We start from the raw sequence: 11421 nt of genomic DNA, 5'->3' as shown, positions 1-11421 counted from the left end.
AAAAAAAAAAAAGGGACCCTGCCAACACCTCAAAAAAACAAAAGAAAGTAAGAGAATTGAAGTTTAAAGACGGTAAGAAATCTACACAGGTTTCTTAGCTTGCTGATGTTGTTAAGTGCATAGGGATTCCAAGGAGCATCTGGTGGGTTTTGAATAATCAACCTTGTGGTTAGTGTTATTATTGTTAAGTGCCATTAAGTCAGTTCTGACCCATAGTGACCCTGTAGAGGGTTTCCAAGGAACAGCTAGTGAGCTTGAACTGCTGACCTTGTGGTTCAAAGTGACTTTGCAGAGCTTTAGCCCACAGCACCACACTCGGACTCCTTGTGGTTAGTAGTCCAGTGCTTATTCTACTTTGCCACACCAGGATTCCTAGTAAATGGAATATGTGGGATTCTAACTTAGGTGGTTTGAGGCCAGAGCCTGAGCACCTAACCCCGCTCTACCTAACCTAAGATTCTAAGGAGATGGCAGTGAGAATGAAAGGGAGAGGACAGATTCAAGAGACCCCAGAGAGACAGAATCTGCAGCCCTTGGCAGGGGATGGACTTTATAAGGGAATATGGGAAGTGGGTGGTATGCCCAGACTCTGGCTTGGATAGGTCCGTCTGAGATAGTGCCTGTCTTACTTTCCTATTGATGTTGTAACAGAAATACCACACATCTTTATTTAAGTTACATGTGTCTTTAAAGAGCTGCAATTTATTTTCTTATAGCTTAGGAGGCTAGCAGTCGAAATCCAGGGCACTGACTATAGGAGAAAGTGCTTTCTCTGTCCGTCAAGGGCAGGGGTGGGGAACCTTTTTTTCTGCCAAGGGCCATTTGAATATATATAACATCATTTGTGGGCCATACAAAATTATCAACTTCAAAATTAGCCTGCTATATTTGGTCAGCGGAGTCTTGGTGTGGCTCTATAGGATAAACACTGGACTGCTAACCACAAGGTAGGTGGTTCAAACCCACCAGTCACTTCCTGGAAACGCTATACAAAGTCACTATGAGTCAGAAGAGACTCGAAAGACTTTTGGTCAAACATTTAATTAACTCACCCCTAATGTGATGACTGGAGTCCTGGTGTGGCACTGTGGGCTAATGTGTCAGACTGCAAAGTCCCTTGAACTGTAAGATCGGTGGTTCAAGCTCACCAGTTGCTCCTTGGAAACCTTATACAGGGTTGCTATGGATTGGAATTGACTCGACAGCACTTAACCACAACAATGTGATGGCTGGAACTGTGGTTGCTTTGGCAGGGCCAGATCAAATGATGTTTCCCTCCCCTGTTTTAGAAGCTTCTTATTTCAGTTTCTATAGCCCTGGCTCTCCTAGATTCATTGATGATCTTCATGTGGCTTCCCCTTTGCGCTTGCTTGCTCTTTTGTCTAATTTACTCTTTTAATAATTCAGAAGTGATTAGCTTTAGAACAATATCATCCTGCATTGATATGACTCCATTAACATAACAAAGAAAACCCACTTTCTAAATCGGTTTATAAGCACTGGTATGTTATTATCATTACATGCAATGGGTTTGATTTTTCACTTAGAGCAAGTAACCCAGTGTGGACAGAGTCGAACTGGCCTATAAGCTTTCCTAGGCTGCAGTCTTTATAGGTATGGATCACCAGTTTTTTCTCCCACTGAGATGCTGGCTGGGTTTGAACTGCCAAACTTTTGGTTAGCAGTCAAGTACTTAATATTGTACCACCAGGGGTTAGCTATGTTGTTTTTGTTTTGCGTCCTCAAGTTGATTCCAACTCATAGTGACCCTAGATAGGGTTTCCTAGAGCAACTGGCGGGTTTGAATTGTTGACCTTGCAGTTAGCAGTCCAGTGCTTATCCTACAGTGCCACATCAGGGTTCAGGGTTAGGTACAGAGATAAGGATTTCAATATATATTTTGGGGGACACAATTCAATCCATGACAATGCAGTTCACTAAGAAGAGGGTTTGATGAGAAGAAATGTATGTACTTTTTTTAAAAAAAGAAAATGCACTTTTTAAAAATTATTATTAGATGATGCATGTTCTGAAATAATACATATATATAGTCCCATGATTTAAGCCAGTTCCCAGGGGAACTAGACGAATTGCAGAAATAAACAAACATGTGTGCTGTATTAAGAATGGTAGCAAATCATCATAGTTAGTGAAAGTAGATCAACTATGGTGCTAAGGACCTTATTCATGAAATATAAGTGTTTGATAATTATCATAAAGGTAAAATGCAAATGTATGTACTTTTGATATGTGCCTTTGTGTAATCTGAGTGGTACTATCTAGGAGGCAACTGGACTGATGGGTCTGTGACCCCAATGGATACCCTTTGTTAGAGGGAAGGTGCAAGCTGGAAGCCCAGGCATGGAGGTGGCCTCTCCTGGAGGACTGGAGCATGCGAAGCATTAAGGAAGCAAAGGGTGGAGCCCAGAGGGAAACCAAAGAAGAAACAGGGGGAGGAGAGGGTGCTGATGGAGAAACAGCTTTAGGGAGGAGGCCTTGTGGACAGAGGCAAGGAGGCACAGCATAGAGGGTCATGGTAAGGAGTGAAGGACTTTAAGTGTTAGCTGGCAGGGAAGGAGGCATTCCCAGAAGGAAGTGGATTGAAAAAGAAAAGGTAGAGGGGGCCCAAGGCTGAGGAATAGTGCACTGTGAGAGGTGGGTTGGAGCAGGTAGTCCCAGGGTGGGAAGGTGGTGTTTCTCACCAGCCCTTATCCTAGATCTGCCTGCTGCCAGGAGAGATGGCCATTTCCTCCCAGTGCCCCCCTAGCTAGTATTGCATGATAGCTCTTATCCTGCTGTTCTGAAAGCATGCCCTTGTCTGAACATGTTCTACAGTGAACGTGTTGAGATGAAGGATGGGGCCTATTCACTCTGTGCCCCCAACATTCAGCCTGCTGTGGAGTTGGGCTGACTCATGGTGACCCCATGCACATTGGAACGAAACACTGCCTGGTTCTGTGCCATCCCCAGGATTGGTTGTGGATCAGGCCATTGTGATCCACAGGGATTTCACAGGAAGATTACCTGGTCTTTCTTACCAGTCCATCTTAGTTGGAAAGCTCCAGTGAAACTGTTCAGCATCCCAGCAACATACAAACCTCCACTGACATATGGGTGCTGGCTGCATTTAGATGCACTGGCCAGGAATGGTGCCCTGGTCTCTTGCATTGTTGTTGTGAAGTGCCATCAAAGTTTGTTCTGACTCATAGCAACCCCTGTATAGGGTTTCTGAGGAACAGCTGGTGGGCTTGAACTGCCAATCTTGCAGTTAGCAGTCCAGTGCTTGTCCTACAGCACCACACCAGGGCTCCTACATAGGGGAGAGGTCAACCATTGAAACAACATAGCCTTAGTGGCACAGGGTAGGTGCCCAGAAACTACTTGTGGAAAGGATGAGAAGTGGGGCACACAGGCTGGGCTACTAGTAGGGGCACCAGACAAGCTTCTGCCATATCCAGCCCTTCTCTTCTGACAACATCCATTTCTTTCTGTGGACCCTGTGAGAAATAGCTGTTGAGGTGATCCATCTTCAGAATTAAGGAAATCTTGGGGGAGCAGGTTGGCAATGACAAAAGGGAACTCAGAGGAGAGGAAGAGACTAGTTTGACCAGAGACTCTTTTAAAATAACAATACACCCATCAAGGAAGTAGGGGAAGTTCATGGGGAGGGGGTAAAACTAACTTTAAATGAGAATGCTCCCAGTAGGAACTAGTAGACACTAGTAGTTTGGGAAAGATTGTAAACTCCAAAGTACCCAGGAAAGGGGGAAATGGAGGAGGGCCTTTTTCTGAGAGATAGGGTAATAAAACTGTTTGCCAAATGGCCATATGGCTCATCTTCTCATGTCTGCGGGGTCTGACACCCGATTTTGTAAAATTGAATAAACAGGCCTCTCTCTCTCTCTTTCTCTAAAATGAGTATGGATTGGATTTCTTGAGCATTTGTTGGTAAGCACCTGTGATAACCCATCAGCAACTTAAGCCTAAGACAGTGTCTGGGGTACCAACAATGTTTCTTACCGACCCCATTAATGACATCTGTCCTGCCTGTCTGTAAGTGTCTTGAATATTAGGTGAGATCATGTGGTGAAGTGAATTATTTAATATATCTCTTCTAGCCTAGAGTCCTGGTGTGGTGCTGTGGGATAGATTTATGCACTGGACTGTAAGGTTGGTTTGAATCGCAAGATCGGTGGTTCAATTTCACCAGTCACTCCTCAGAAATCCTACACAGAGTCACAACCGACTCAATGGCACTTAATAACAACAACTCCAGGCTTTACTGTAACTTCCAAATGACTCCTGATGGGTCTTAGTAAGAGAAAGTGTGAGAAGATACTGATAGGATGACATGAGCCAGCAGTGGATGTTAACAGAGGTCACTGCAATTGCAAAAACTTGAAACTCTAGTGTGGGTATAAAAATGAGCTGTCTTAGAAGCAGGAGGGGCTAGAAACCTCACTACCATCAAAAGGAAAGAACCAGGAGAGGACCGCATCTTTTGGATGCTGAGATCCCTACATGTTGAACCTCCTGGCCCAGGGACAGAAAGCTTTGATACCAGAGGAATGATTGAGGAGCAGCAGCAGCAGAATCAAGAGCCCAGTCGTGCACTTCCCAATCCAGGGAGCAAGTCAGGCTGAGTGACTTTGGGCAGGAGATCTGAGCTAGAGTGGGGTTCCTCTGAAGGGGCTCAGTTTGCTGACCTACAGAGCTAGAGCTGAATGCCTTCAGGCTGAGGCTTATGGTGGAGTGGTGTATTCTGTGGGCACTTAGCAGCTGCCTTAAAAGAGCTTTGTAACATTGGCCAGGTAGAGAGAGGCTGGCCTGTGAGCACAGCTGTGGAGACGCTGTCCTGACTAAAACTGACTTGTAACCTGTTAACGTCCTTAATCAACCCCATAACTGTGAGAATGTCTGAGTTCTGTGTGGCCTCTGCAATGAATTATTGAATCCAGTTGAGTAGTGAGAGCTATGGGAGAGCGGGCTTACTGATATTCTTACAGATGAGTTATTAGACTTTTAGTGGGGAAATAACAGAGCGTATCTGAGATCTCTGTGGAAGTGTGTTAAGAATCCCACTCATTGACTTAAAAGAATTGAGCCTTGCTACATATTATGTGATTCAAAAATCAAGGGGAAATGAAAGGAGCCATTAAGTGGCTAATGGGATTCCTGGTCCAGCACACAAACTACTCAATGTTTTGAGCTAACAGTCCCCATTCCCCGATCGCCCCCCAAAGACTTTGCTTTCATTTACTAGAAACAAGTCCTTGGAGTCAAAAATGGAAAAGTGAGAACTACTCCTGTTCTTCCTCTTGGAAACAGTAATGTCTGTTTTCCTTGAATAAACCAGGAAGCAACTCAGTCCAAAGCTTTCTGTGGGAGAAAAGTGTTCCCTTACTGCCCTCCATAGAGCTGAGGGCCCATTTTACCTGCCCACGTGCTCTGGCCTTTCTGTAAAGAGGCCAGACCATGTCCGAGTCACCAGTTGTTTTCTGCCAGCTGACTCAACAGATTCTACCGGTCATTCCTTCAAATCCAGGAGACTGTGATCTAAGGGAGGAGATCTGACTAGACTTGCAGGCAGCATGTTGTGGAGAAGAGGAGATAAGGGGGCTATGAGAGGTAGCCGGGCTCTATGGCCAGTTCTGTATTGGACTTGGCTCTAATTTCTCAATAGAAAAGATTCATTGGTCCACCCCAACTCCATCCTGTATTATACCACAAGTCCATATAGCCACTTAGCATACTGGATAGTGCATGGCCTCAGCAAGATAGTAGGCATGCTTGGCTCGGTTCCATGGTGCTGGTCAGTCAGCCCTCTCAGCTGGGCCAGCTGCTGCTCTACAGGTCACAAGAGAGAACCTGGCAACTGAGTGTTAGAAGATCAGCACCCCCTCCAACTACCTAAACATGGGTCTTCCTGATAAGTGAGCAGCAACAGCTTAAACCTCAAAGGAACCAGGCTGAACAGCACGTCAGAGAGCCCACTAACCCTCTTCAAGCTACAGATGAGGAAACAGAGACCCAAGTGGAGAGGCAATGTGCCCATGAATACACAGTCAAGGTACACCACAAAATTATGTGGTATGGAAAGTTATTGGGCTAGCGTCCATGGGACCACTGCTTTGGTGTGTGTCAACACAGGTTTCTCCTCCAAGTCTGATAGAAGAGAAAGCATGTGTGACTGTGAGTGTGTGTAAGTCTGTGACACTGTGAGTGTTCAGCACATGCAGGTGGACGTTCAAGAAGTGCTCCCTGTTGTCTGTGTCCCTGTATGGTGCAAAGAGTTAATGCACTCAACTGCTAACTGGAAGGTCCATCCAGAGGCACTGGGAATGCCTCAGGTGTTCTACTAAAAAACTCAGCCATTGAAAATTCTATGGAGCACAGTTCGTCTCTGATACACATGGGGTTTCCATGAGTTACAAGTGAAGTTTGGTGGTCTGTGCAGCAGGTCTCTGGAGTAGTCTGGGAGTATGAATGACAACAATATAGAGGGTTAAGATGAGGGATAGATGACACAGTCAAAGAACCTGGGGTAGAACCATCCTCCTTCTCAACAAGAAAGGAATGGGTGGTTCAGTTCAGCAGCCAATCCAGAGAAGGGTCTGTGCTTCTCCTCAAAGTTTGTTCCCAACTAAAATTCCACAGGAAGGGAGATGTGTTTGAGCATGTTGAAAGGAAAGCTATCAAAATGCTCAAAAAGTTTTTGAAATCCTGTCATATGAGGGCAATATAAAAGAACTAGGGATATTTCTCTGGAGACTAAAATACTCACAGTGTCACAGTGAGGCAGGGTGATAAAGACCATTGGCTCCTGAGCAGTCTGTTTGCATCTGGATCTAGGCTCTACTGTTTCCTAGCTGTGTGACCTTGGAAAAGTTAGCCAAGTTTTCTGCGGCTCTGTTTCCTCATTTGGAAAATGGGGATAATATCTGCATCTACTTCAAAGATTTATAAGGATTAAATGAGTTAATATTTGTACTGTGTTCAGAAGAGAGCCTGGCACACAATTAGTGTTCTATGTTATTGTTAGTGCTGTGAGTCGGTTCTGACCCATAGCGATCCTGTATAGGGTTTCCAAGGAGCAACTGGTAAGCTTGAACTGCTGACCTTGTGGCTTAAACCGACTAGCACTAAGTAATAACAAAAAGTGATCTAAGAGAGCTGATTACAAAGATCTGAAGAGTTATCAAGTGGAAGAGGGATTAGAAATGTTCTCTGAAACACTGGGAGCAGAACTAGGGCCAAAGCAGGATACTGACAGACAGATAAGATTTCATTTCAGGGAAAGGAAGAATTTTCTAATAAATGGAACTTTCTGAAGACAGGCCGGCTTGCCCTGGGGGACAGCGAGTTCCCTGTTGCAGGAAGTATTTAGGAGAAGGCCAGCAACCACTTGGCAGCATGGCAGGATCACTCTCCAGGGCAGACAAGCTTTGGAGAGACGATCAGGACAGTTGGCCATGAAGGTCCCTTTTAGCTTTAAGATTCTTGGGCCCTCTTCACAGGGCTGAGCTGGACCTTTTCCTTCTAAATGCCTTACCTTGCCCGAACCGAGCTGTCCTGTACACCTCCTCCACACTGCGGAAGCCCAGCATGCGGCAAACCACGTCTCCGTCCTTCTTGTCCCAGCCATCGTCGCACACAGTGCCCCAGCGCCGGTCGTGGTACACCTCCACTCGGCCTTCGTGAGGGCCCGAGCCATTCACCAGCCTGATGGCCACAGCCTCCACACTACCTGCTGGGAACAGCCCATCATCATTACCCAGCTTTGGGGACACCAGCCCCGTAGACATCCCCCATCTTCTCTTCATCCTTTCCATCCATAGAACAGGCAGAGGAGGAGCGTGCAGGGACCACAGCCAAGACCAACATAACTCATGGTTTATCATCTGTGTCCTCTGTTAACCTTCTTAGGACCACCCTTTGAGATCTGGTTACTAGTAGTCATGCCTTCCAGGAAGGAAGACAGAGAAGGAGGAGGAGAGGGAAGCCAGTGATGGTCAAAGCTTTGGGGGCATAGTGGCCTTTCTGTGCAGCTTAGTAGGTGGTGAGGCCCCTGGGAATGCCTCAGCCCTGAAGTCCATCCCTCATGTCTACTTCCCCACCAGGCTGTTAGCACAAAGACAGACCTAGGTGTGTGTTCCAGTTCTGTCACTTACTGAGAGACAGGAGTTCAACAAATCTAAGATGCCACTGAGTGGAAGGTGCATCGCTGTGCTATATTCCATGAGGAAGGAAAAGCTCTGTCATTACAATGGCGAAATATCATCCATTGTTGATGCTTCCTGATGTCAGAGAAGTTAAAATGTGTGTCATGGAATCAATGAGATATGGGGATATATGTAAAGAGCTTGGAACGGTGTCTGGCACAGAATAGGTAGGTAAAAGCTTCAAAAAGTTTGTAGAAAAATTCCATTGTGTTTTAAGTTTTGAAGTTTCTTCATATATGAATCAACTTAAGGAAGTATCTTAGCCTTTTGAGGACATTTCTTCCACTGTAACATGGGTGCATAATGTTCTGGAGAAGGATATCATGTAAGAAAAAGTGGCTGTTGTTGTTAAGTGATGTTGAATAGGTTCCGACTCTTAACAACCCTGTATATGGTTTCCAAGAAGCAGCTGGTGGGTTTTGAACTGTCAACCTTGTGGTTCAAAGTCCAGTGCTGATAAAAAAAAAAGCGGAGGTCAGCAATAAAGTGGAAGATCCCCAAGATGGATTGGCACAGTGGCAGCAACAATGGGCTCAAGCATAACAAGAATTGTGAGGATGGCACAGGACTGGCAGTATTTTCCTCCTGTTGTACATAAGGTTGCTGTGAGTCAGAACCAACTTGATGACACCTAACACTACCAACACAATGTAGGGGCAATGTGTACTTCACAGGGTTGTTGTACAGACTAACTAAGGCTTCAAGCCTGAGACCCGGCACATAGTCAGCACACAGCAAATGAAAGTGTCTTTCCACTCCCTTCTTTAATGGCTGAAACTGTTGAATTCATCACTAAATGAAATCTTTAACACAGAGTCTGGCTGTAGTAAATGAACAGCAAATGTTTTCTGAATTGATGAAAGAATAACGATTCATTTTTGTATTAAAAAGCATCGCATGACTTCTCAAGGGGATACTTTGGGGACTCGGAGAACACTTGAGCAGCAGAAAGAAGCCATAGGATCATCTCAGAGCCAGGATTTGACTGAGTCATAGTCTCAGAATAAGTCATATGGTTAGTGCCAGAGTTGGGATCAGAGCCGGGGTTTCCAGATGTGTCCTCTAATAGCCCTTTACTACCCTGCCTGCTTCCCAGTCACGGGGGTGGGGGGTGGGGCAATTTTCACTCCTTGGAAACCTGAGTTTCCTTATTTGGCCATATATTGGAATAGTCAGTGGGTTTTAAATCAGGCCACACATCAAATCCATTAGGAATGCGTGATAATATGCAGATTTCTGGACCTCCCAGACCTACTGAATCAGAGTCTCGGGGCAAGAGTCAGGGATCTGTACTTTGAACAATGTTTTGAGTGGTTTGAGACATCTGAGATGCCTGGATGTGATGACTGGCATGGCTTCTTCCAGTTCCAACATTCAATGATTCCAAGGCTAGGGAAGATACCAAGGCCATCTTTTTTATTTTTTTGCAGCCAGAAATCACTTGGGACATGTAGGGCAGGGGTAGAGGACACTGGTTCTGCAACAAGTGGGAGTTGCAATGCAGGAAAATCCCCACATGGACTGCCAGAAAAGAACAGCAAACCTTAGAAAGTACTGCAACCTTGGACTTCTGGTGGGCTGAGGGAATTCCCTTTTAATGACTGCAACCTGAAAAAGAATGTTCATAGGCCCCTGGAGGAAATCACAGAAGGAGAAAGGAGAGAAGTCAGATCTGGCAACATGTCTGGTTTGTACTGCCCATCCTGTTCTGAGAGAGGAACCAGGAAGCCAACAAGAAACTATAACCTCTCCATATGGGTTGCTAAGATAGGACAGGGTGATTACTTTGAGGGGCTCTTCCCAACATTTAATGCTATTTTCTAGGCATTTTTCATGCATGATCAGGTCATCCTTCCCATACAGATTTACTGAAAGCATAAGGTCCCGCTAAACTATTAGAAAGGTTTTAGGATGATCAAGAGAACATAGCAGTTCTAGAGAAGAGGGAACCCTGGAGAGAAGCTGGAGTCCAGAGGCTGGCTCACAAAGTCTTCCGAGGGCAGCAATAAAAAATTAACCTGAAGCCAACAGCTGGACATGGGTGGCCCTTGGATAGCTAAGGCTTAGAAGTCTGATTTCTCACAGACCTGCTTCTCACTGTTAGCACTGCATCATAGATGCAGTGGGCCCAGCCACAGGAACCTACAGAAGCAGCCTTAGTGGAAGGTAAGAAAAGTGGCAGGAGGGTGCTGTAGACCCACAGGTATGTCAAGGTCAGAGTTCAGGGTACCAGGTCAAAGTAACAGGAGGAGTGGGTATGATTAAGGTTTAAGGAGTTCTACCTTATCCTCTCTGCTCTGATCAGTCTGAACTCACTTCATTCATTTATTTGTTCATTCACTCATTCACAAAAAAATATTGACTGAAAGTCGTCATGTGCCTGGCCCTATTCTAGAAGCTGGAGATTCTTCCATAAACAAAGTACCTGCCTTCCTGGAGCTCATATTCTACAGGAGGAGACTGGAAGTAATTCCTGTAAACAAAATATAACGATGGAGCTTGAAATCTCAAGGCATGTAGCAGGCAGGGAAAGGAGGTTTGACCAGGGTGCAGAGAGAAACAGAAGTGCGGTAACTTTTGGAAGTCATCAGATGCGGACTCCACCGGCCAGCCCGAGCGGCTTTTTGGCATTTTGAACTTTCACTTGCCACTGCGGGCAGCGACTACCCCGGCTCCTTAAAAGAACAGTCTGAGGACTTCCGGCACTTCCCTGACCAGGCAGCACAGCCTCCCTTCTGCTATCAGAGGACTCCGCTTTTGTTTTTGATTTTGATTTTGGCTTGGTTTTCTAACCAACAGGTGTTGTTTGGTGGTCACATAGCCTCCCTTCTGCTATTGGAGGACTCTTTGTCCCCCTACATTACACAAAAAGAGTCAGCAATGACTGCCAAATAGCCAAGCTGCAATAACACTTTATAAAACATCAAAACCCAGGCAAGAACCAATACCAGCTGCCATAAACCAGGGAAACAAACAGCCCCTGTAAAAGTTACTCTGAGTTAAGCAATAAGAAGAGTGAAAAGGGAAGACCACATCCTGATCACATCTTCCTGGAGGCAATCAGAAAACACAAAAAATTACCAAAGTACATACTTAATTAATGATTAGGGCCACAGATAAACATTAAACATGTTCAAGAAGCAAAAGCAGATGACCATATCGGCACCTGTCCAGAAAAAAGATAAAACATCTGAGACAA

General features: G+C 45.3%; 1 protein-coding gene across 1 annotated transcript in view; it reads right to left on the bottom strand.

The window, feature by feature from the left end:
- Positions 1–11421, bottom strand: part of SCARA5 (scavenger receptor class A, member 5 (putative)) — a 197836-nt gene that overhangs the window by 10352 nt on the left and 176063 nt on the right. Inside the window, exon 7 of the mRNA XM_006864350.1 lies at positions 7553–7747. Within this exon, the coding sequence (XP_006864412.1) occupies positions 7553–7747 (195 nt within the window). The remainder of the gene's footprint in view (positions 1–7552; positions 7748–11421) is intronic.

This window comes from Chrysochloris asiatica, unplaced genomic scaffold (assembly GCF_000296735.1).
Source record: "Chrysochloris asiatica unplaced genomic scaffold, ChrAsi1.0 scaffold00064, whole genome shotgun sequence".
NCBI classification, from domain to species: domain Eukaryota; kingdom Metazoa; phylum Chordata; class Mammalia; order Afrosoricida; family Chrysochloridae; genus Chrysochloris; species Chrysochloris asiatica.
Note: the sequence above shows the minus strand (reverse complement) of the source record. Positions and strands in the feature narration are given on the sequence as shown.